Genomic DNA, 23,193 nt, shown 5'->3' with positions numbered 1-23,193 from the left:
CACCCGGCGCCGTTCAGGCTCCCCCGACATGATCTCCGTTCTCGGTGCTCAATCCCGGATCTTCGTTCCCCGCGTCATCAACTTGTTCCAATTTTGACAGCTTGGCACGACGTTGAACCATAGCTTTCAAAGAATGGCGCTCCGGAATCAAGAGTTATTCTGCTCGTCACCCACTAGGAAGTCAGCATAAAGACGGCTTGACTGGTTCCGGGCGGCTCGCGGCAGCAAGTATCCCGTTTGCTTTTATCCTCCGATTTATCCACCCGAGAATCAGACTTGCCAATCATCATCCAAGATTTGGGGGACCAATTCTCCAGGAACACGCGGTGCTATAAGTGGAATGCGACCACGAGAGCCGATTCACGCCAAGGAGTGCAAAGTGTAGAGAATAGGATACAGAACAACAAGACACTATGGCAGCACTTCGCTACCGGCTCTTTGCTGCCGACGGCCGGGAGAAGGAAACAGAGATCCATCACAAAGGGCCAAGATAAAGAAGATTGGAAACATCCTCTACAAGTCCGCATTTGCGATATAAACCGGCCGCGCCATGTGCTCTTCCGACATGTCTTCCATCTCAAGCAAAGGCGAGCTTTGTTCTGCTCAAGCCCCAAGACCATGTCACGAAGGATTCTCTTGTCGGCCTTGCTGGTCGCCGCCGTGTCCGCTCAACAGCCAGGCAAACTGACACCCGAAGTTCATCCCAAACTTCCAACATGGGCGTGTACCGTTGCCGACGGCTGTATCCAGAAGGACACATCCTTGGTCCTCGACTCTGACTACAGATGGGTACACACGGACGACTACACCAACTGCAAGGTCAACGGTCTTAACCCAGCCGTATGTCCCGACGTTGAGACATGTGCTGCCAACTGTAACCTCGAGGGCGTCGACTACACTGGATCCGGGATTCACACCAACGGTAGCGAGCTTACCCTGAATCTCTTTGTCAACCGGACCGACGGTACCACTAGTCTTGTCTCCCCGCGAGTCTACCTCCTTGCCAACGAGACGACCTACGACATGTTCTCGCTCCTAGACAAAGAGTTTACCTTTGACGTGGACGTCAGCAAGCTCCCATGCGGAACCAATGGAGCTCTTTACTTCAGCGAGATGCTTGCCAATGGAGGCAAGAGCGCGCTGAACCCAGCCGGCGCAAGCTATGGCACGGGCTACTGTGATGCCCAGTGCCCTACTCCAGCATTCATCAACGGCGAGGTATAATTCCTTTTTCTCTTTGCTGCCTCCTGTTGCCCTCTTGAATGAATCGCTCCGCTCAAGTTTGCATACTAACTAACCCCCCAGGCCAACCTCGAATCCTACGGCGCCTGCTGCAACGAAATGGACATCTGGGAAGCCAATTCCCGCGCCACCGCCTTCACTCCTCATCCCTGCAACGTCACCGCGCTCTACAAGTGCTCCGGCGATCTCTGCGGTCGTACCGACAAGTACCAATCCGTCTGCGACAAGGACGGCTGCGACTACAACCCCTACCGCCTCGGTGACCACCCTTACTACGGTCGCGGCGAGGGCAACAAAATCGACACCACCCGCCCTTTCACCGTGGTCACTCAGTTCTTCAGCAATACGACGAGCGCCGGGGAGAAGGAATTGTCGGCCATTAAGCGGCTGTACCTCCAAGATGGCAAACTGATCAGCACCTCTACCATCGCCGTGCCTGGTTTCGATTCAACGAGCGATACCATCACCGACGATTATTGCGCCAAGAACAAGCAGATCTTTGGGGGAGTCAACGCCTTTGCCAACCAGGGCGGACTTCGACAGATGGGCGAGGCGCTGGATCGGGGCATGGTTCTGGTTTTCAGCGTGTGGCATGATGCGGGAAGCGCGATGAAGTGGCTGGATGGGACGTTTCCTCCCGGTGCTGATCCGGAGACACAGCCTGGGACAGAAAGAGGCCCGTGTTTGCCAGGGGAAGGGCATGCGGATGATATCCAGAGGGACGCGAGCTGGACGGAAGTCAAGTTTAGTAATGTGAAGAGTGGGGAGATTGGGTCGACTTTTGAAGCTTGAAGGGAACGGCCAAGGGGAGGCAAAAGGAACATGGCTGACCGTCATGAGCCACTGGTTGCTGTTCTGGTGTTGTTCAAGAGGGCTTGGTGTTGAAGCTCTACACTGATGTCTTCTGGGGACTTCCATCTCTATCGACCGCAGATATCACAACAATATACCGCGCAGCATTTTCAAAGATCATGTCCATAGCAGTGCTGCTTTGTGCCCCTGTACGAAGTGAAAATCCGTCCTTCATTTCGATATTCTGCTTCCAGTTCTCAGGACGCCCGTCTCCTCGGCACGACTCTTTCTTCAACATCGATCTCACATCACGATCACCGTCCATTTCATTACGGCCTATAATCGTGGCAGCACTGTCCTTACCAGCGCTCTTAGGGTGACAGTAAGTTGAACAGTTGATCATCCTGAATCTTCGCTCATCAGAATCACATTGAACAGATTGCTATCCACGAGCTTAGATCCTGATTAATCACGTCATCATCACCAATCATCACTTCGTTTCCATTTCCGAGATGCTACATCAGTTCCGATATCTGAATTCCCTTTGTCTCTTTGAACGACGCCTAACTACTCCCTACTGTCCACGATAACCCGCGCCGTTTGCCGCGAACCAATCCCGTCCAAATGTCCAACATCTTCATCATGTTTTCCCTCAGAATCTGAGGCGTATGAACAGCAGGGCTGAGTGCAAGGCTTTCTGTTGAATATCGTGAGCCTTGTTGTCTCACTACGGTCGACCCCTATATCTGCAAGCAAATATAACAGGCCATTTGACTTGTACACATCACACAGCGGTTTGGCATTTGTGGCGGTGTTGCGCAAACAGGGGGGCTGAGTGCAGATATACGCGTACACTACCAAACTCCCCTGGCCATGACCCTAAGCCTGTTCGAGCAACCCGGCTCCATCGTCTCACCATTCATCGAGGTCATATGTAAGACGCAACACCACATGACTTTCCATGGCCACCCCAGTTTCCTGTCTAAACCAACGATTTAGAACATCAAAAACAATAAAACCTCGGTGCGGCCGTCAGAAACTTCATACCTTCAGAGATCTCAACAGCAGCCCTCACCATACCTACCATGGCCACTTCCTTCCACCTCTTCCCCCATCTCCCGTGGGAGATTCGGGCACGGATATGGGAGCTCACTATCGAACCTCGCACGGTTGACATCCGCATCTCCCACGAGTGGGAGGACATTAGCGACGATGTCAAAGCCAAATACAACCATTCAAGGCTCGGTGTCCTTCGTTTGCGCTCATCCACCCCCGTTCCGGCACCTTTACAAGCTTGCCGAGAGGCCCGGAGCCATCTCGGGCACCGATTTTACCACAAGGCCTTCAAACAGTTGCCCGCTGCGAGGTCGGACTCGGAGACAGTGAGGTGCGACACACCCGAGGACCGGCTGGAGCTGGGCCTGGAGGCAGAACCGCGCTACATCTGGGTCAATTTCGACGTGGACCTGATCAACACCGGGGACACCCCTTTCAAGGACTTTGAATCCCATTTGTTGGACCTCAAGCGGTGGAAATTTGCGCGGGACAGATATTCGATGGACGACTATGAAGCCAAAGTCTTGGGGAAAGTCGTCAATGCAAAAGAGATTCACGTCGTCTGTCTGGGCCCCCGCGGAGCTAGCGATTGGGAAGGCACGTATGAACAATGCTGTGTCCCCTGCGACAAAGATAGGTTCTGGCTCATCGATCCGATTCACGGTCGGACGGTGACCGCGATCGAAAATAACGCCTTATGCGATGAAGCGTGGATCAGGGACTATAGGAAAGCCGGTGCCTACCTCGATCCTAATACTATGCAGCCTTTTGTGCCCTATCTCCCGCCAGGCTGGTTCGAGGGACGGGAGCGATGGGATGTAATTTACCGTTGGAGCAGGGGCTACGAGGAATCCTACAGGTAGACGGGCGAGTCTGCATCTGAGCACCTTTAAAGACCGGGCATTGAATGAGGAGAGGAGTTGGTGGTGGTGGGTGGTGGTGGTGATCATCGCACTGATCTTTCCTTTCTATCGGTTGCGACGCAAGAGTTCAACGGTCACTGAAGGCCAAAACTACCTATGGTCTCATTTCTCTCTCCTCCTTGATCTGTCTCTTCCCCAACTTACGTCCTCCAAATAGGTACTCGCCAACTTGGGGTCACTTCAGCTTTCATGATGTAGACACCCGCCTCACTCCCTCTTCTGGCATTTGCCCGCCACGCCGCGTATCAACTAGTACCGCACTTGTAATGGTACCCAAACACACCTAGCTAGGTAGGAATTGCATCCAATGTTATGACATGATGACTTGACCGACGAGTCTGCACCATCCATCGACTCCAACTCAACTCCTGCGAGGCTGTACGGAACAACGGGTGCATCACACCGCCGAAGAGTTCCATAAATGGAACCTTCCAGTCGGCCTCGACTGCAGACCGGGGAAAGACGCAGCATCTTGCTGCAACACCCGAGTTCCTTCCGTGTCTCTTTTCATTGCTACCACTGCCGTCCTTAACAACCTACAAGCCCGCCCAACCTTGTCGATAACCTCATCTTCTTCTTGGTTCCCTTTCAATTTCCTCAATTCAACAACCATGCCCCCATCCTTCATAGCATCACCACCAGTCCGCATATCTCTGTCAGCCATCATCACTCAACAGCCCCCCTCTTCCCCCCTTTCGCACCTTAATTCAGCTCTCATGACACACATCCTCCCGCTCGATCTCCCCTCCTCCTCCCCTCCTCCATTCCAGTAGGCAAAGCAAACGGCTCCCCCATCCTTTTCCCTCCCTTCCATGTGTCCTCCCTCCCTTCCATGTGTCCTCCCCCATCCTTTTCCCTCCCTCCCTCCCTCCCCCCTCCCATCACCACCACCACCGACGGCCCAGGTACCTCTAGGTAGGTACCTAGGTAACCACGACAAGCCCGTGCAGCCCAGCGCAGCTCAAAACCTTGCCGCCCCGTCGGTCATTAAAGGCACCACCACCACCCCCTCACACACCTCCCTCCACGTCGTGCTCGCCGTCGTCGCTAAGGCAGTAGCACTAACATGCAGATTCGGACATCCGACCGCCCATTTCTCGGTGACACTCACCAGGTACATGCATCCATGGCAGTCGATGGGTTTGAGGAGCGTGGTGGTGGATGGGTAGGAAGTGAAGGTGCCGTCGTAGTTGGGTGGGGGGCATGGGCGGTTGTTGGTGTTGGTGGTGTTGGTGGTGGTGCTGGTTAGGGTGGTGGTACAGGGGCGGAGGGACTGGAAGGAGCTGGGTTGGGAGGAGCTGGATTGGGAGGAGCTGGATTGGAAGATGGGTTCGGAGCTGGGGGTTTGGGTTGGGGAATTGAGGTGGATGTTGGTCGATTCGTAGGAGGGGTCGGTTCCAGGAGGATGGGAGGGGATAGTGGGTGGGACCGGTGGGGTTGGGATTATGCCCCTAGTGTTGCCGAGTGGTAATGTGGAAGCGGTGGAGGTGGTGGTTGTTGTCGTTTCGGAGGAGTCGGAGGAGTCGGAGGAGAGAACTTGGTGAGAAGCACGGAGGTTGATGGCTGAGAGGGCGGGAGATGTGAAGATGGTGGAGACGAGGAGCAGGAGGTGATGGAGGGTCGTCATGGTGTTGAGGTTGGGTTTTGTGGTGGTTAATATTGTGAGTGTGGGTGTTGAGGTGGTGTGCTTTCGAACTGGATCATGGGTTGACGGGAGTATACCTCAAGGATCGTATCGTTGAAGGAAACCGGATCTTCAAGTACTCCCCCATACCATAGTCTAATCCCAACTCAGCGGGACATGCAGTCTGCATCCAACACAGTGACAATCGGCATCACTGGCACGAGCCTCGACATCGCTCTGGTGTCCAAGTCTTCCGTTCTCTCACATCTTCATACCCATTGACAAAGACATTTATCTATCTCTGTCTGCTTCTCCCGGGCGTTCAATAATAGTGCGGCGGTATCTAGGATTGTGAAAAATGTGAAGAACGAGAGGTAGGAGGGATGCCAGAAATTGTGTAAGAAGTACATACAGTCCGTTGTCGTACGGCCTCGTGTTGGTTCGGTTGGGCAGACGTTCGGCGGTTGGTGTCAGTGATCCGGGTTCCTTGAGAGTCAAGCTTTCTTCCTTCAGGTTGTTTTAAAAACTAAGGTGACATGTCTTTATGGCCATCAGAGTGCAACGTGAATGCAATTTTTGGAAACTGTCAAGTACCTACCTATAAAGGGCCAGTTAATAGGGTGATATTGTATCGTCACGTTCCGTGGTCAACATAAACGGATCTGGATTGAAGCTTGTGTGATAGCTACCTGTTACCGAATGGATGATGTCTGAGGCAACATCCACAATTCAAAGGCGGTATAGGAATAGAACATGGAACATCGAATAAGGAAAGGAAAGGAATGTGATGGTGTTTCAGTGTACACACAAGCCGGGTAAATAGGACGGACTACGACGTTCGTGATTGGGAGGAATACAAACTTGTTACACACACGGAAACATGGATCTGGTGTAATGGCCACAAGGGCTAACTAGGGCATGAGCCGTGGAATTATTGAAAGACTCTTCCAGGCCGTCATCGGTTTGCTTATAAGTAGAGGTAGCTGGCCGCTATCATCAAACGTGGTCGTCGGTTTTTTGCGGGCTTGAGTGTTCAGCCGCTTCGTGGCTTCGCGCTTGCCGTTCATGTATTTCCATGCTTCGGCTTGTGTGGGACGGGCATGAGGTTTATGATCATCTCGATCTGTGACCCATGGAAGCTTGCGTGACGGAATTGCAACACTCGTGAAGTTACAACGACGGGTTCGTGAACAGATGTCTCCAGTCAAGCAAGGACTTCCTCCGCTCTGCCTTATTTTAGTCAACAATTCCACGTAAACCCCGTCTTCTTGGCCCAACTTTCAGTCCACTCAACCAACCAGAAGGCTCTCAAGGCCATCCATTCATTACCTACTAGTTCGGCCCTAACAAACCCAACCACGCTCTCGCCAAGTCTGGGGATTGAAGATCTCTGAACGTTCGGAATCACAAGCGCGGGTGGGTGAGTGTAACCCCAGGTCACCTAAAAATAGGCCAACCAGCCTTGGTACGGCATGGTATTGGAACTTTGGGAGGACACTAATGCGTGCGATACATTGCATACCTAGAGGTAGGTAGGTATTTACATGTAGCTGCGTACAGCTAGTGGTACATAGAGGTCTGGTATGTACCCCGGTTCAAAAACATGGCAACTCTGGGAAAGTTTCAGGAATTGTATAAAGTTGTAAATGTGAGCACAGATGGGAAGCAAATGGGGCGCAAGTGGGGAGATGGACCAGAAGGGTCAAGGATGGATATATGTTACCCTTTTCGTTATTCAGAGTCTGGTCCAAACCACGAGCTGTAAGTGTACTTTAGAGGCAATTTTCGAAGCCGGTGCTATTTTCCACTTCTCTTGGGAACTTGGGTTTGGGTGGATATATCCAGAGCTGCCCTGGTGTTGATGTTTTTTAGGTACAACTTTTTGGGTTTTTCGGTTCTGTCTAGGTATGTTAAGGTGAATATTGGAAGTGGAACAGAGAGCGGCATCTCAGATGTCGACGAGGAGGAGGACTCGGGAGCGAGGGAAGGGAGCATACACGGACGGGCACACTAACAAAAGCGACATTTGACACTCGCAGTCCCCGTCGTTTTTCAAATCTTTAGCTCTAAGTATAATAAACAAACAAACCGCACACTATTCAAGAGGTTCAGTCTATCGACTGTAGCTCTGGTAGTACTCTTCTGATCACAATGTCTACTGGTTCTGGCCCCAAGTGTCTTTCACCAACAAAGTAGATCCGCTAACACTCAGCCCGGACGCTCGCAGCCGAGTGGAGTGGCCGCGCAATGGGAAGGCGACTGGAAACATTTCACTAACAATAACAATATCCCCTGGCAGTTCTTAGCAGCAGCAGCAGCAGGTCTGATGACATCGCGGAAACAACGTTACGTGACTTTAACCAAGAAACTTCGTAAGGCGGCAGTGTACTGATTTATACCAAAACCGTTCTCAAGTTGAGTTCGAGTTTCAATTCGGCTTCAAATGCGGAGGTCACTTCTCATATCGAAGAGAAATGGGGGAGACCTCTAGCGCAGTCAAACTGTTATACGCTTATGTGGGCCCCGCACCGCCCGACCTCCCGACCTTCCAACCTGCCGAGCTCCCTCGACATCGACGTCAACATCAACATCGACATCGACATCAACCGACGTCCTCGTTCATTCAACCTTCCACAACCACATCCAACTCCAGCCCAGTGCCGCCGACAACCAGAGATCTCCCTACATGTAGACAACCCACCACCACTTTGTCAATCTACCTATTCGACTTATCCAGCAGCAACAAATTATGAAAAAATGCCCATCCGCGCTTCATGCCAACACATCACAGGTCTTTCGCTTGTTTCTTTCTATCCTCGCCAACGTCACAGTCACAGTCACAGCCACAAGTTACAGTGCGACCTTGCGACCTTGCGCAGCCACATATATAATATATCTCCGGTCGCCCGATGCTCTATGCTCGATGTCCACGACCACGACCATGTCCACTACCACGACCACAACCACGACCGGACCATATAGCAACCTCCTCGCTTACCGAGACGCGAAAAATATCTGGGATACCTACTTACCATCTTCATATTTCTACTTACCTACCTACCTACCTAGAAGTACCTACCTGGGCATGGACCTACCACTACCACTACACAAACTACACAACCAAAACCTCAAGCATAGGTAGGTATCATATCATACCGTACGTACAAGTAGAACCAGTGCTAGCTACCTACCTCTACCTACTCTTCATCATTGATCATGTATCAGATTGGCACCGTAAGTACTAGGCTGACAGAAGAAGCCCCTTTACATCTTCTACTTACCTAGGTAGGTAGGTACCTATCTAGGTATCCTTTGCTCAATCACCAGCTAGCTTAATCGGGTCCCATATCGTTTCTTGACCTCCTCGACAATCTCGATGTAAAATGTCACATTAACTAGGTAATTTGAGTGTAGAGGTAGATAGTAACAGGTCATGCAAACTTCCCCCCTCTCCTCCTCTTCTTCCTCCTCCCTATTGTTTTTTTTTCTTTTCTTTTTCTTTCTTTTTTTTTTTTTCCTTTACTAATTTTTTTTTTTTTTTTTTGGCATTTTCATGTCCCCCTTTCTTCGTTTTCTCCTGTTCATTTCTAGGTAGGTAGTGTTCCACCTTCATCGCTTTCCATTCTCGCTTTGTTTGCAGTTTCAAATTCCTCGACTCCATGAAAACGAACAAACAAACAAACCCCATAGAAAACTCCTTCAAAATCTCCTCGTCCATGTGTCTTTTTTTTTTTTTTTTTCCTTCTTCTTGCATTTCGTTTCTTATTGCTCCTCATGATACATTCTTCCGACACCTTTCCAATCTGCCTACCTCTCTCAATAGGACCAGCTCCAAACTCCAGACAACAAAGGGAACGTCAAGAAACGTTTACCCCTATCCCCTATCCCCTATCCCCCCCCAAGGTGCCAGTGAGAATCGCTTGTGCAGGTTCACTACGAACAAAAGGTATACGAACTTCGTTGCACAAGCGAATTTTTTACTGGCACCTAATACGCCCTCCTCCTCCCCCCCTTACCCCTTACCTTTCCCAACAGCCTACACCCCCGCCAGGGAACAAAAACCACACCCCCCCAACCCATCCAGCTGCTGTTCCTGCTTCCAAGTCCGTCCTTTTTATGTCCCCTGATCCACCACCCCCTTCGACCGAAATACTCATCACACCCCAACCATCTTCATCCCTCTCGTTTTCTCTCATTGTGCCTGTGTAGCTGCTCTTCTCTCATGTTTCTTCCCCGCCCCTGCCCCAGCCCCTACTTTTCTTCTTCTTCTCCTCCTCTTCCCTCCCTTTCATGTACTCTTCCATGTTCCCTTTCTTCCCTTCCTTCTCTTCCCGCGTCGTCCTCCGCTCTTTTGTTGTTCTCTTCCACGGTCGAAGTCAAGGTACCTCCAGTTTCTAGCAGGTTACTCCTCCTCCCCCTCCCCCTCCTCCTCCTCCTCTCGGCCTGCCCGTACGGATTGAAGGGCGAGTTCTTGTCCGAGACAAAGTACAGATCGGGCGGCATGATAAACTCCCAGTAGTCGTACTTGGCGTTCATGATCTCCGGCTTGGCTTCCTCGGGCGAGAGGTGGATTTCCAAAAGGCCTGGGACTTCGATGGATTCGTCGTGGGAGTCGATGTAGTCGGGTGAGTCGGTTGGGTAGCCGCGGATTTCCTTTCGGTGGGGAAACTGGGGTTTGGAGGGGTTGGGGTTGGGGTTGTTGCGAAGCGTGGTGGGAGTTCCAGGGAGATTACTGTTATTTTCGGCCGGGGGGAGGGAGGAGGAAATGAGGGTAGTGCCGGGCTTGTTGGTGTTGGCGCCGGCGCCGGCGGGAGGAGCAGCAATGAGGGTGGCAGTGGGAGTGGCAGCGGGAGTGGGAGTTGTTGGGCTGGGAGAGAAAGAGGGGGTGGCAGGAGTGGGAGTGGCGGAGAGGATAGAGGCAGCGGAGGCGGCGGCGGAGACAGCAGACGCTGTAGAGGTCCCCGTCTTCAAACGGGGATGAGGAGCCCACCACTTGGGCGATGCCTTGACTGTCAATGAAGCCGTGGCTGTGACGGAGCTACCGTTCGCAGACGTCTTGGAGACGACAATCTCCAGACCACACCTCATCCCCTTCTTTTTCTTCTTCTCGTCACAACCCACCACCGTCGCCGTGTCCGTCGTGTCAATAGTCTCCTTCACCATCCTCTTCTCCCTTTTGCTCAGCCCCTTTCGATGATGTTGATCAATACCACCGCCCCCAATCCGTCCCCGGATCAAGTGATTCCACCACTCCTTGACCTTTTGATTCGGATAATGCAAAGAAATCAAAGCATTGTGGTTACTGTGACGATGATGCTGAACCTCCTCCACTTCCTCAGGTGACTCGGACGACGACAAGCGATGAGATTGATCCTCGGACTCCTCCTCCTCCAAAGACCCGTCGGCGGCGTTGGAGCCTTCAGTGGTGTCTTCTTCAGTGGTGGTGCTCAGACCGCCCGTCTCAACAACACCCGAGCGAGGGAGTTTCATGAGTGCGTTGTTGCTGCTGCTGCTGCCGTACTCAATAACCTCGTCGTCGTCGTTGTTGTTCTTGTTGTTGGCCCACGAGTCAAGATGATGATGAGTGACGCCTACGACAGGTGCAGCAGGTCGTGAGGAGCGGCGCGCGTGGAAACTTCCATGTCCATGTCCATGATGGACCTTTCCTTTACCTTTACCTTTGATGTTAGGAGTACCAGCAGCAGCAGTGGCTTTAATGGTGCTAGTGTCCCCCTCCTCTTCCTCCCGATCCTCGCTCTTTTCATACTGCCAGTAGTCAAGACGGCCAGCACCGCGCTGCTGCTGCGACAAAGCCGCAGTGGTGGAAGAAATGGCAGTGCCAGAGGCAGACGCCCCAGAGGCGGAGGTAGACGAAAGCGGCGGCGGCGGCGTGTCGAGGTGTGTTCTTGTTCTTGGCAGTGGCCATCTCAGCAGCACCAAGAGCAGCACCAAGAGCATGCTTACTTGCAGAAGAAGAAGAAGAAGACGACTCAGGGGCAGCAGCACCACCATACAACTGATGACCAGCAGCAGCTACTGCTGTACCAGCGTCAGTACCAGGCGCCGCCGTCACTGCTGGGCGACGAGTAGCAGCTGCTGCAGTAGCTGCAGAATAACGGCCCGGACCTCCGAAAGTGTGGATGCCTCCACTTCGTGGTGTATTTCCCACCACCCACTCGCCGCCGCCGCCTGCTGCGCGGCTACTGCTGGCGCTACTTTTCCCTTGTGGTGGTGGTGGTGTGAGTGTAGGCCAACCGTGGTACTGCTGGTCGCGATCACGACGGCGAGCAAAGCTGTTTTTGTTGTTGTTATTGTTGTAATGGTTGACGCCGTCGACGTTGTTGTTATTGTAAGAGGGGTAGTAGTTCTGTTTGTTGCACACCTGTTAGTACCAACTTCTTCTTTTTTTCATGGTTAAAAGGGAAACCAGAATGCAAAGAGAAGAACGGGCAAAAAAAAAGAGAGATGAAAAAAAAGTCAAGTAAAGGAAGAAGGGGAAGAGGGAGAAACAAAAAGAGAAAAGGGAAAGGGGGGGGAAACAGAAAGAAAGAACTCACCCCCCGGGTCCCATCCGCAAGAGGTACACCCCCCTTCTGCATCATCTTCGAGTTATCTGCGTGCAACCCTCCCTCCGCTCCTGCCCCATACTTCTCTCCTTGTCCCAAGTTCGTAACCGCCCTTGAAGTCTTCTTAGAGGTAGACTCCCTATTGGCAGCAGTAGGAGTAGCATTCGCCGCCGCCGCCGCCGCCGCCGCCGCCACCCCATCCTTGGTACTCACACTCACAGGTACAGGAATCCTCGGCTTAGTCCACGACTCACCACCCCTCTTAACAAACTGAGCATCCATAGAGCCAGTCTGTCCAAACCGAAGCGCTGCTGCACCCTCCATGGTATCGATGAGGGATGACTTTTTCTGCTGCTGCTGCTGCTGCTCCGGTGACGACTCAGGCTTTGCTGTTGCTGATGCCGCTGCCGGTGTCAAGGAAGGGGAAACAACAGGCAGATGATCATGCCAAGTACTTGACATCCCCAGCCTTCCATCGTCCATGGAGACATCGTCCACAGCAGCAGCAGCAGTAGATAAAGAAGGATGCAAAGCGGAGATAGGCACCGGGATTTTAGGGTGGATGGTTCTTCTGCCCCTGGTCTTGGTAACTTCCACCATTTCTTCACGCGGCGGCGGGGCCTCTTCTTCTTCTTTCTCTTCTTTCTTGAGTCCGCTGTCAAGGCCATGGTGCTGGTGCTGGTGTTGCTGATCAGACTCGGGGGGCGCAGACAGACTACCAGTGCTAGTAGGAAGTGAACCAGCAGCAGCAGCAGCAGTGCCAGTAGGCGTCAAAGTCAACCAACCACCCGATCCAAGCTGGAACAATTGTTTCAGCTTTGGTTCATCAGCTGCTGCTGCTGGCTGCTCGGGAACACCAGAACGACGATGATTACGACGACGCAAACGAGCAACACCACCTGCCTGAAGACTTCTTCTTCTCAGGGCTGCTGCTGCTCCTCCGTCATCGTTGGAAGAGGAAGTTGTATCCTGGTGATGATTGTGAACCTCAAATCCACTGGCTGCCTGCATCCATTCCTCTGGCTTGTAACTGACTAGTTCCTCGGCACTGATTCCCTTGGGGACTGCGGTGCCCGTCAACTGCGGGACTACATGTCTGTTGGAGACATGGTAGGGTTTGTCCGCCGTCTGAGAGGGGGTCATGTCCCGAGCGTTCAAAGCGTCGTTGCGTTTGTTGTTGTTGTTGTTGTCATCTGCTGATTTGAGACAATGAAGTTCCATCGGAAGAACTTGTACGGTGGTGTTACTCTGGTCCATGTCGAATTGGGTTTGTGCCTGTTACGTTGTTTCATCATGTCAGTAGGGTATCCTTTCCTACCTTCCTGGGTACCTGACCTAGGTATATATATATATATATATATAGGTAGGGGGATGTATAACTCACCTCACTCGACCCATGTGCACCACCCCTCATTTTAGCTTCAATCCCCTTCCCTTTCCCTACCACCTCCTTCCATCCCGGAATCACCACATATGCAATGAGGAGGTATCCAAACAACAGGATAAGAAGAGAGCTGAAGAACATGGTGGCCAAGTTCTGCCGAGAGAAAGAAGACTGGGGAGCAGGACGATGCTCGGGCTCGGGGTGGTTACTACCACTACCACTATCACTAGCAGCAGTAGTAGTAGTAGCTGCCGCTGATGCAGGAGGAGGAGAAGAAGAAGAAGAAGGAGAAGAAGAAGAAGATGGATTGCTTGAGGGAGGGGGACTAGTCAGGGGAGAAGGGGGAGAAGAAGAAGGAGAACTGCTGCTCGAAGGAGGTGAGGGAGAGGGAGAAGAATTGGTCTGAGGGGGCGGGGGATAGGGGCTGTAACTTGGCGGGCGGTCCAAGCTGTCATCATGCTTTTTCATGTCGTCCATATGAATGTCGTTGGAGTTCATGTCAGTGTCAGAGGAGGAAATGGAGGAGGAAATGGAGGAGGCAGACGAGCTGGAGCCGGAAGGGGTGTAGAAGAGATGCATTTCATGCCTCTCCTCGGGTGTAGGGTCCACCATCCCGCCGATACCTTCTTGAGAATGGTCGTGGATGGGCTTGTTGGTGTGCAATGAGTGTGTGCTTGGTTGGTTGGTTGGTTGGTTGGTTCAGTGATGGATGGATGGATGGAGAGTGTGGAAGAAAGAAAGATGAAACAAGTGGGTTGGGTTGCACTCTTATAAGTGTGCTTCGAGCGAGGGAGAGAGAGGGAAAGGAAAAACCCAAAGGGAGGACGGATAGCAGAGGGGAGAAGGGTGGCCTTTTGTACCGTATTTTGTGCCCGCTGCTACCACACACCAACTTAGATGGACACCTATGCCACGGATCTCCTTGGGGGGGGGGACCGGCTTAGAAATCTGGGCGGTAGACGTGACATATGTGAGGCGTGCCATGTTAGGAAGATGTAGGCATGTACGTGGTGTTGACTAGAACCTGTTACTGACTGGTTTTTCCAAGGGCAGCTGTGTCTATACCCGTGTTATCTGAATGCACGCAACTTTGTATGCCTGGTTTACCCACATACTATGGCAGATTAGGCAGATACCTGAGCTGGATTTCAGAATGGCTTGCGTGGTGGCAATGGGCAGATAACGACCCAGTTATTCGTGCTTGCATAGGACATGGAGATGCTGAGGCCAAGTGTCCTGGAGTTGGTCAGGTTATCCGCGATGGTGAACGACTGCAAATCATTGTTTTCGATCTTGGTTTTGCAACTGATTTTCCAGCCTTGGTCACGGTTGATGGGTATAATGAAAGGGAGTGGGTTGGTTGAACAGGCTGACTAACGGTTTCTCACCGTGACCACTGGTTGAATACTACTGCAGCAAAGCCCACCAAAACCTCAAGCCCCATTGCATCTTCCAGACTTCAGTTCTGGCGATGGCTGGGGTATCGGTACCTACTTTTTCCTTCTCTGTTACCTATGGAAGGTGCCATCATCATGGGGCGTATGGATTCCGAACGATGCAGTCTGCAGTCTGCAGTAGAGGTATTTAGTCTAACTGGTGGTCACGGTGAGGAACCGTTAGTTAACCTACCTACCTAGGTAATCAACAAACCCCCTCCCTTCATTCTACCCACGAACCGTGAGTAACGCTGGAGAACCAGCTCAGCTGCACCTTCACTGTGGGTGTGATGTGGGACTGGACTTGGTTGAGTTGGAGGAGGCAAAACTAAACCAACTCTTTCCTTGTTTGGTATCTATGCTGGCGACTGGCGTACATCAGGCATATACCTGCATGATCCGCCTCGTATTGCCGCCTCGTATTGCCGCCTCAGCATCAAATATACCCCAACAAACTTGGACATAGGTTTCACGTGGGAGACAGACACCGGGCTTCCGAGTGTGGAGGAGGTAATCAAGTTATTTCCTGTTCAACCCCCCCCCCCCCCCCCCCCCCCCACCCCGCAAAGGCCCAGAATTACGAAGCTTCAAATATGCCTCCGTGGAAAATGTATATAATGTCAATCATCGTAGCCCGTCCACTCTCAATTTCTAGTAATCCGATCATTCCAGACTTCGCTGTTGTTGGCCATCATGACAATGACCCCAAGTGACTGGTAGAGTAGGGAAATTGATCTTGATGATGATGTGATTAGGAGCATATCATAGCCCACATTGGTCTGAACGAGTCCCTAAGCGTTGGTGATGCTATTATTCAGTAGAGGTGTCTTCCAATAAGACGGCACGTGTTTACTCTATCCGATACTACCAGTGTCGGCCACCTACGTGACACTTCCAATCATTCATGTCCCCATTATCTAAGATTATCCTAAGAATGCCCTCCACGTTGTATGTTGATGCATATATCGATGCATTGAGCTTGATAACTCTGTCCATCGAGCAACCATAATCAAGTGACCGCCTGGGGGGCAACCGAATGCAAGCGTCAAATCCTCCAAGGAATCGACGACAGCCCCCAAATAGCTAACAACACACATAGGCCTCCATTTCTCCTGTGCCCAAGATGCCCGCACATACAGTTGCTTGACCATCTATTGCCCTGTTTCTCTCCCAACCATTTATTTCCTTGTAATGAAGCAATAATCCATACCCGGCCCGTTCTGTGCCCCACATTTTCCGACTGCTGCCGACACTCTACCGCCTCCGATTCGGTCCGATCCAATCAACCATAAATGCGTGGCAGATATGCCTACTAGTAGTCCATCAACTCTTGCATATAAATAAATTTGTAATTTCTCAGATCGAAGACCGAATTAAAGCGGATGACCTGGGCGAAGCAGTAAACGTCAGTCAGGAATGGATCAGGGCGCGGCCAAAGAACCAAAATAGACAAGCAAGCATGACCGAGTACTTAAAGCACACTTGTGTCCTTACTGCCTGGCTCAAGCGTGGTGACCAACGTCGACAGTGGGACATAGCCCACAGCGCACAGCGATTAGCACGGACAGGGCCGACGGGGTCAGTAAACACTGGGGCAACACAATATAACTTACTGGACGCTCTCCCCTCTCTGCCATCTTCTCCAGCTCCAAGCTTGTTTCGCTAGCGGTCCTGCCCGCCAATGCAGCAGTATCGCCATTTCTTTGCCGCCCAGCCATCTCACCATTGCTTTGGCTTCCACTTCCACTTTCATTGCCAGTCCCATTCACCTCCTTGGTGAACTGCCAAACCTCCCTCATAAGCTCGGCAACCCTGTTCAAATCACTCGCAATCCGTTCCTTCACCAGCTCTTTTAGTTGTTCTTCCCTTTGTCTTTCCACGTTGGCCTCTGTCGGAGGATTCGAGGACAAATCCTGCTGCCGCAAATGAGCCACCCACCTCCTCTGCAAAGCCTTCACCTCTTCCAAAGCTGCCGAGGAAAGCAGGTACATCCAAACATACGCCCCTGTATCCACGCTCGCAAGCTGGATTCTGCCAAAAATCCAGTCGACAGCTGAACAAGCCAGGTCCAGAAATTCTTGTCTCGTTGCTTCTGCTGATGTGTCTTGTTCTTCCCAGTCGTTGTTCTTGTTGCTTGGTGAGGCTGTCGAGGTTGAGCCCTGTCGGAGTCTCCGTTGTTGCCATTCCTCCTCCATCTGCCGCCTCAATTCCACCAGCAGAGTCAAAACGGCCACCGTGGCGGTTGCGTGATACGAGGTTCCGCTTCCGCGGCTTACCAGGGTCGTGAAGTCGTCCATTTGGTGACCTTGCGCCGCTCCTTTCCCAGAGCTTCCTCCTGTTTTTCTTTGGTTGCTTAGACCCGAAACAACAGCGCTCCAGATTGTGCCGGCTGCTGCGCCACAATATGTTCGAATTTCTGGCATTTCCACCTCCAAGGGTTTTACCAAGGCCAGATTTAACCCCAGAAAAAACCGGTCCACTAACATCTCCGCCATCCGAAGCTGGAACGCGGAGATCCTATTCGGCAGGATGCCGGCAGGGTCGTAGCCTGGTTGAAGCGCGTCCGCTAGTGCACGTGATGCACTTATCAGTTCGGTGCTGAGAGACTTCGTCGTCGGTCCGGATTCGACTGCCGGGGGCTTTGTGTTGGGGGACTTGAGAAGCGTGGCGAGATGTTGAGCGATAGCTAACCGCACAGGAAACGAACGGTGCAATTCGACAAGGATGGTCGTTTGCGTGAATGTCCCGGAGGGACGGGGACCCGAGCTCGAGCGGGTAAGCTGCTCGTCGTCGTAATTTGCCGGCGGGCTAGTATCGAATTCGGCGAGCGAGATACCCGGTGGAAGGCCGGTGTCCAAGCTCGATTGGACAAGCATTTCCAAAATGGTGGCCCATAATCGTCGACGCAGTTCGGCTTGGTATATGGGCATGGACGCGTCAGGATCCCGGTTTAGGCCTAGACACATGGCTTTTCGCAGCAGAGAACCGGCCGAGTTGTAGGTTCCTTCGCCCCCACTTCCACCAAATCCGCAGACCTCTTTGGTGAGATGTAAAAGACACATGGTCTGCAACCCGGCAAGGTTTGTCGGCGGACAAAGGAGAAGCCACGACTGGCCTTCCTGAATCCATCTTTCCTGATACCTCCGCAATAAACCGCCGGCATCCTCAAAGACCGACCCGATAGCCATGCAAAGCTGAAGCTGGACAAGGAAGGTCTTGGCGAGCTGGCCGTCAAGCTGACCACCAAAATACTCTCCAAACCGCCTCCAGAAGGTAGGCACGTGCAGAATGCGGTAGACGCTCTCGAAAGTGCGGAAGTAGGCTTCGGCTAGACGTTGGGCGTCTTGGCGGTACGACAGGGGGAGAATGCCGCCGATGTCGCTGAAGCCGAGGGGATGGATGCTTCCGGATTGTGCTTCCTCGATTTTCTGCGAGAGAAGGGTGCATGTTCGGAGGTTGGTCAAGGCCTTGCCGTTGTCGTTAGGTTCCTTGAAGACTTTGTAGCTGGCGCTAGTGACTAGTGGGAACTAGGTATCAAGCGATATATCAGTCTGGAGAGTCGTGGTGGTAACGTAAAAGCCAGTGCTGGAGGAGGGCAGGAGAGGTACTCACGAGTTGGTTGATGGGCCAGCGATTATCGCCAGTCTGAGATTCAGGTCTTGATTCCGGCAACGGCCTTTGTCCTGGTGGCAGTTGCTGCTGGAGCTGCTGTCGATGTGTCAACTCCTCGACCTGCTGTCGCAACATCCACACCTCCCTCCTCAACGCCTCTGTTCCCTCCGCAACAGACACCGGATGGGCATGACGAGGAAACGGACTGGAAGCCGACGATACGGGCGGCAGCCGGGGACTAGCTGATTCGCCGTCATACCCGTCCGAAGAAACAGACTCGGAGTCGCGATATGGTATATCCACAGTAGGGGGCGGCGGCCCAGGCATGGAAGTCCTCTCTTCCGCCTTCACGATGGCATATGGCGCACCACCAATGTTCGGGTCAACAGGCTGGACAGACGGGTGTTGTTGTCGCTGTTGCGGTTCTGGCGAAGGAATTCTCGAATCTGCTTCGCCTGGCCATCTCTTTTCCTTGGGTAAGCGACTCTTATCGTACCTGCAGGGACCCTTGATATATTTGGACTTGACGCAGCTTTCGCACGGCTTCTGTTTGTCGCATTTGATTTTGCGGCCTCTGCATGGGATGCATGAGACAGCGGGACGGTTACGCCTCTTAGGTTGGCCCTGTCCCTGTCGGTTCGGTTGGTCCTGACGGGCTCGTTCCGGGCGGGCGGCATGGGATGGAATAGTGGTGATTGACGGGATTGCGATGCTGGGCGGCTGCGTAGATGCGGCAACAACGGAAAGGTACGCGTTGGTGTGGTGAGTGTTTAATAACGACGCTGGACCGGGGAGGGTGATTTGCTGTTGTTGATGTGGTTGTTGTTGTTGTTGCGAGGTGGGATTGACAGCAGTGGGCGACGGCGTAAGTGCGGATGACGGCGACGGCTGGTACGAGGGTTGACTTGGAGGGGTTAGTCCGGGGATCTGGATGGGTTGCCACGGTGATGAGTGTTGATGTGGCGATTGTTGATATTGGTCTTGGTAGGATGGGAAAGCCGAGATAGGCGGAAGGTGTGGTGGCGGCGGCGGTGGTGCTGCTGCTGCTGCTGCTGCTGCTGCAACGGCTTGGACGGGCGGCGTTAACGGACGGTTGGAGTTGTTGTTGTTGTTGTTCTTGTTGGAGTTGTTGGTTGCCGGAGCTGGCGGCATTGGCAGGGTGTGGATTGGCGGCAATAGACCCCCCGAACGGTCCGACTGCTGTGCCGCCGCTGGTGCCGGTGCCGGTGCCGGATCCGATGCCGGTGTGGATTCGATGCCCTCCATCGGGACGGTCATTTTTTTTGGACCTGTCAGTTGTTGAACTTGGTCATATCCGATTTCCGAACAATAACAAGCCCGATAATTGCCTCTTGCTAACGATTTCCCTTCCCAGTTGCTGTACTTGTTACCAAGGACAGAGACACACACACACACAAACACACCTCACACACAGGGGCTAGTCCGTTCCCTTTCTCGCCAGTTCCGCTTGAAGCACTCACTGCCTAGATGACCGGATCGATGCCTCTTCAATATGCGCAATCAATTGACCTGGGGGAAAACCAGCTTTGCTCTCTTCTTCGTTGGTGGGATCTTGTTAATCTTGGATCGAGGAGGGATTGTGACAGTGATCAGCAGCAGCTTCCCCTGGTGGAGACGGTGCAGTGGCCCGTCTGTCTGCCAGGAACAGACGCATCCGAGATTGGCGACGACTGGGCACTGGATGAAGGGCCTGGACTGGACCCGACCCCAAGGACACCCTCACTCTCCAGGTCTTGTTCCTGGCTTGGCTGGCTGGCTGGCTGGCTGGCTGGTTGGCTAGCTAGCTGAGTGCCCTGAGAGAGACGTGTACGACGGCGTCGGACGTCGGATCCCGGAGGATGGAAAAGAAAAAAAAAAAGAGGAGACAAGACGTGTGTACGTATTTAACCTGGGACGGAGAAAGGGGAGCGATTTGCAGAGACTGAGACTGAGAGAGAGAGAGAGAGAGAGGAAGAGAGAGATAGCCTGGGTTCGGATGATGGCGGGAACAAGGTACTTTCAGATGGAGTATTAATTGTCTCGGTCTCGGTACCAGGCACACGGGGCAGCCGGGGGCATCCGAGTCAGAGACAGAGTCAACGACTAATACAAAAAGGCAGCTAGCCCTACCAGGAAGATACTAAAAAGACACTGAAAGCTGCAACAAGTTGAACTGTGGTACGGGATGAAGAAGGAAGTGAAATCAAGAGTGAGAAAAGAAGAAAAAGAGGACCAAAATGGGGGCTCGGCAAGGTAGGTACTAAATACAAAGTCGATGCTCGATATAATGTACCCCGGGCCAACTTTCATGTACACCTACTACCTATGTAGAGGTACTTGCACTTGCCGTGTCATGTCAGTCCGTCCCACGCAATCTCCCTTTCCCTTTCCAATCCATTCCTTCCCTACATAGGTAGTTGATGCGTCTTCTCCGGTCGGCAGGCACTACAGTAGATAGAGGAAGATCTGAGGTAACCGGCGACACAAGAGGGTCAGGAACTCTCCTATCCTATTGTCGACACTGACAGGCGGGCTGAAAAGAGGCCACCCAGTAGTAACTGCCCTCGGTGGTGGGTGAGTGGTGACCTAGACACTTACACTGCAGCAGGAGACCAGCCATTGGCGGATATTGATGTACCTTTGTACCTCCCATCCATTACCACTAGAGGTACTGTAGTGTACCACCGATATCAAAGACTGGATGGACTGGACTGTGATATGTCCGTCCCCGAAAAAGCCATCGTCCATCAGTTCGTCAGACACAGACACAGACACAGACACACCGGTCGCGGGTAGGGTCCCGTCTGGAATACTGGAATGCGGGGGGAGCTGAAAGCCAAAGCCGACACACGCAGCTAATCACCGACCCTTTTCCCCTTTGAGATGTTCCCGAGGTCCAGAAAGGCGGAACTCATCCCGTTGTGTCTCCGTCAACTGTCAAGTCCGGTAGACGTTGGATTTCACCCAGATACCACTTGGCAACGCTTCCGATTAATGCTCTTCTTAGTTCTTACCAGGACCACCCGGACTTGGATCCCTTCCCTTCGCCGACAGCTAACCGACCGCCCGGCACCCACCTGCACCCAACTTTGAGTTCTCCGGTCCTGCAACGTCCACTTCGAGACCACGATTGCCTTGCAGTAGTGTCCCAAGTGCACCCTGCCATTCGGGGTCGTTACAGGTCGTTACAAGAACATGGCCGAGTTAGTCGCATACTTACAGGGCATGTGCTTTACTGTACTCGGTCGCTGTACCTTGACATCACTCAACAGTGCACTCCTTTCAGGTTTGGTACCGTACAACAGAAGCTCGGGAAATTGGCAAAGAGCTGTCGGTACCTACTGTATGTATGTAGCCCGGTAGGTAAGTCCAGAAAGCCCTCATTCCCACAGAGTTGGGTCCTGGACAATCCAAGCCTGTGGTTTTTGTTCATGAAACGCAGGTAAAATAATGGTTGGCAGTGTCACCTCATCCTTTCTCATTTCAAGTGTATCCCCACGTTGCTTTGTCCAATTACATTTTGGACAGGGTCCTGCGCGCGCGCCGATAACGCCACAAGATGATTGGCTAGAATCAAGCGTGGGGATTCTAACTCCGATCCGAGTGAGAGGATGTGGTATTCAGCCATCATCGACTCGGCGCCCAAGGAAGGATATCTGTTGGGTTCTTCTATATTTCCCGGGTTCCCTTCTACGGTACCTACCTACTATCCGGCAAGCGACGTTGTTGGGACAGGGTAGTAATCGCAGTTGATCGCAATGATGAATGGCTTTCATATGATATCACATTGGATGGAATGTCAACAAAGAGAGCTGAGAGAGCCTCATCACGACCCTTTCATTACGTACACCACGAACTCATTACCCGATTTGGTCCAAATCTAATAATGTCCACAGTCTCAGGTTTGAATGGTACCTCTAGGTATTAGGTACGTATTTCCGAGCAAAACTGGTCCACGTGGTGGTCAGAGTCGCCGTTATCTCCGCCCATCGTCCGTACACTAGTCTAGTGCACCTAGTGTAGCTGGCGCTAGATATGCCCGCCCGCCCGCCCGCCCGCTGAGCCCACTAAAAAAACAAAACACCCGCCAGAGCCCGTCAAAAATCAGTCCGTCCGATGCGCCCGGGAACGACCTGACCTAAAACCCACTCACACCCACCACGAACCCGACCGACTTCCGAGAACTACTTACCTCTACCATATAACCTATGTACCTAATGAAGGACAACAAAAGTGAGTCCGTGTCTGAACACTAGGTACATACGTGGTGTGCAGTGTACTACATATGTACAGATAATAATGCCGCCCGGCAGGAGTGACATGACGTGACGTGACCTTTCTTCTTTCCACCTCAGCTGTTTCCTGTTCCTAGGTCACCTAGTCCAGTCAGTCTTTTTCGGCCCTTCTTTTACAAAGTCGGTGGTGACATGACGGACGTATTCCACCAAATCCCCTCAATCGGATTGATTCCATTTTCTCTCGTTGCCGTCTCCACTTTCAGTCAGTTCGCTCTTTTACTACATACTAACTACCTCGCTCTCAACAACACGACACGAAT

The 23,193-nt window shown here is 52.4% G+C and overlaps 5 protein-coding genes and 1 non-coding gene across 6 annotated transcripts; 3 read left to right on the top strand and 3 right to left on the bottom strand.

Moving 5' to 3' along the window:
- The first annotated feature begins 15 nt into the window (after positions 1-15).
- gh7-2 (glycosylhydrolase family 7-2) lies at positions 16-2,501 on the top strand. The gene is made up of 2 exons (XM_954018.3): positions 16-1,218; positions 1,306-2,501. The coding sequence occupies exons 1-2, from the start codon at positions 619-621 to the stop codon at positions 2,032-2,034; spliced, it is 1,329 nt and encodes a 442-aa protein (XP_959111.2). The 5' UTR covers positions 16-618; the 3' UTR covers positions 2,035-2,501.
- Positions 2,502-3,119: 618 nt separating this feature from the next.
- NCU16729 (hypothetical protein) lies at positions 3,120-3,953 on the top strand (the record flags this gene model as incomplete). The annotated part of the gene is made up of 1 exon (XM_011396056.1): positions 3,120-3,953. The coding sequence occupies one exon, from the start codon at positions 3,120-3,122 to the stop codon at positions 3,951-3,953; it is 834 nt and encodes a 277-aa protein (XP_011394358.1).
- A 1,070-nt stretch (positions 3,954-5,023) lies between these two features.
- Positions 5,024-5,640, bottom strand: NCU04853 (hypothetical protein; the record flags this gene model as incomplete). Its single annotated transcript, XM_954017.1, has 2 exons — positions 5,024-5,047; positions 5,125-5,640. 2 exons carry the CDS (start codon positions 5,638-5,640, stop codon positions 5,024-5,026), a joined length of 540 nt encoding a protein of 179 aa, XP_959110.1.
- Positions 5,641-9,888: 4,248 nt separating this feature from the next.
- On the bottom strand, positions 9,889-14,199 carry NCU04852 (hypothetical protein; the record flags this gene model as incomplete). The annotated part of the gene is made up of 4 exons (XM_954016.3): positions 9,889-11,394; positions 11,489-12,019; positions 12,195-13,478; positions 13,588-14,199. The coding sequence occupies 4 exons, from the start codon at positions 14,197-14,199 to the stop codon at positions 9,889-9,891; spliced, it is 3,933 nt and encodes a 1,310-aa protein (XP_959109.3).
- A 1,652-nt stretch (positions 14,200-15,851) lies between these two features.
- On the bottom strand, positions 15,852-20,594 carry NCU04851 (hypothetical protein). The gene is made up of 3 exons (XM_952819.3): positions 18,636-20,594; positions 16,637-18,550; positions 15,852-16,410 (listed from the first exon to the last, which is right to left on the bottom strand). The coding sequence occupies exons 1-3, from the start codon at positions 19,911-19,913 to the stop codon at positions 16,336-16,338; spliced, it is 3,267 nt and encodes a 1,088-aa protein (XP_957912.3). The 5' UTR covers positions 19,914-20,594; the 3' UTR covers positions 15,852-16,335.
- Positions 20,595-22,200: 1,606 nt separating this feature from the next.
- On the top strand, positions 22,201-22,919 carry NCU14088. Its single transcript, XR_897876.1, has 2 exons — positions 22,201-22,479; positions 22,532-22,919. It is a non-coding gene; the product is annotated as a ncrg19 (non-coding RNA).
- The last annotated feature ends 274 nt before the right edge of the window (positions 22,920-23,193 follow it).

Source organism: Neurospora crassa, linkage group IV (assembly GCF_000182925.2).
Source record: "Neurospora crassa OR74A linkage group IV, whole genome shotgun sequence".
NCBI lineage: Eukaryota > Fungi > Ascomycota > Sordariomycetes > Sordariales > Sordariaceae > Neurospora > Neurospora crassa.
Note: the sequence above shows the minus strand (reverse complement) of the source record. Positions and strands in the feature narration are given on the sequence as shown.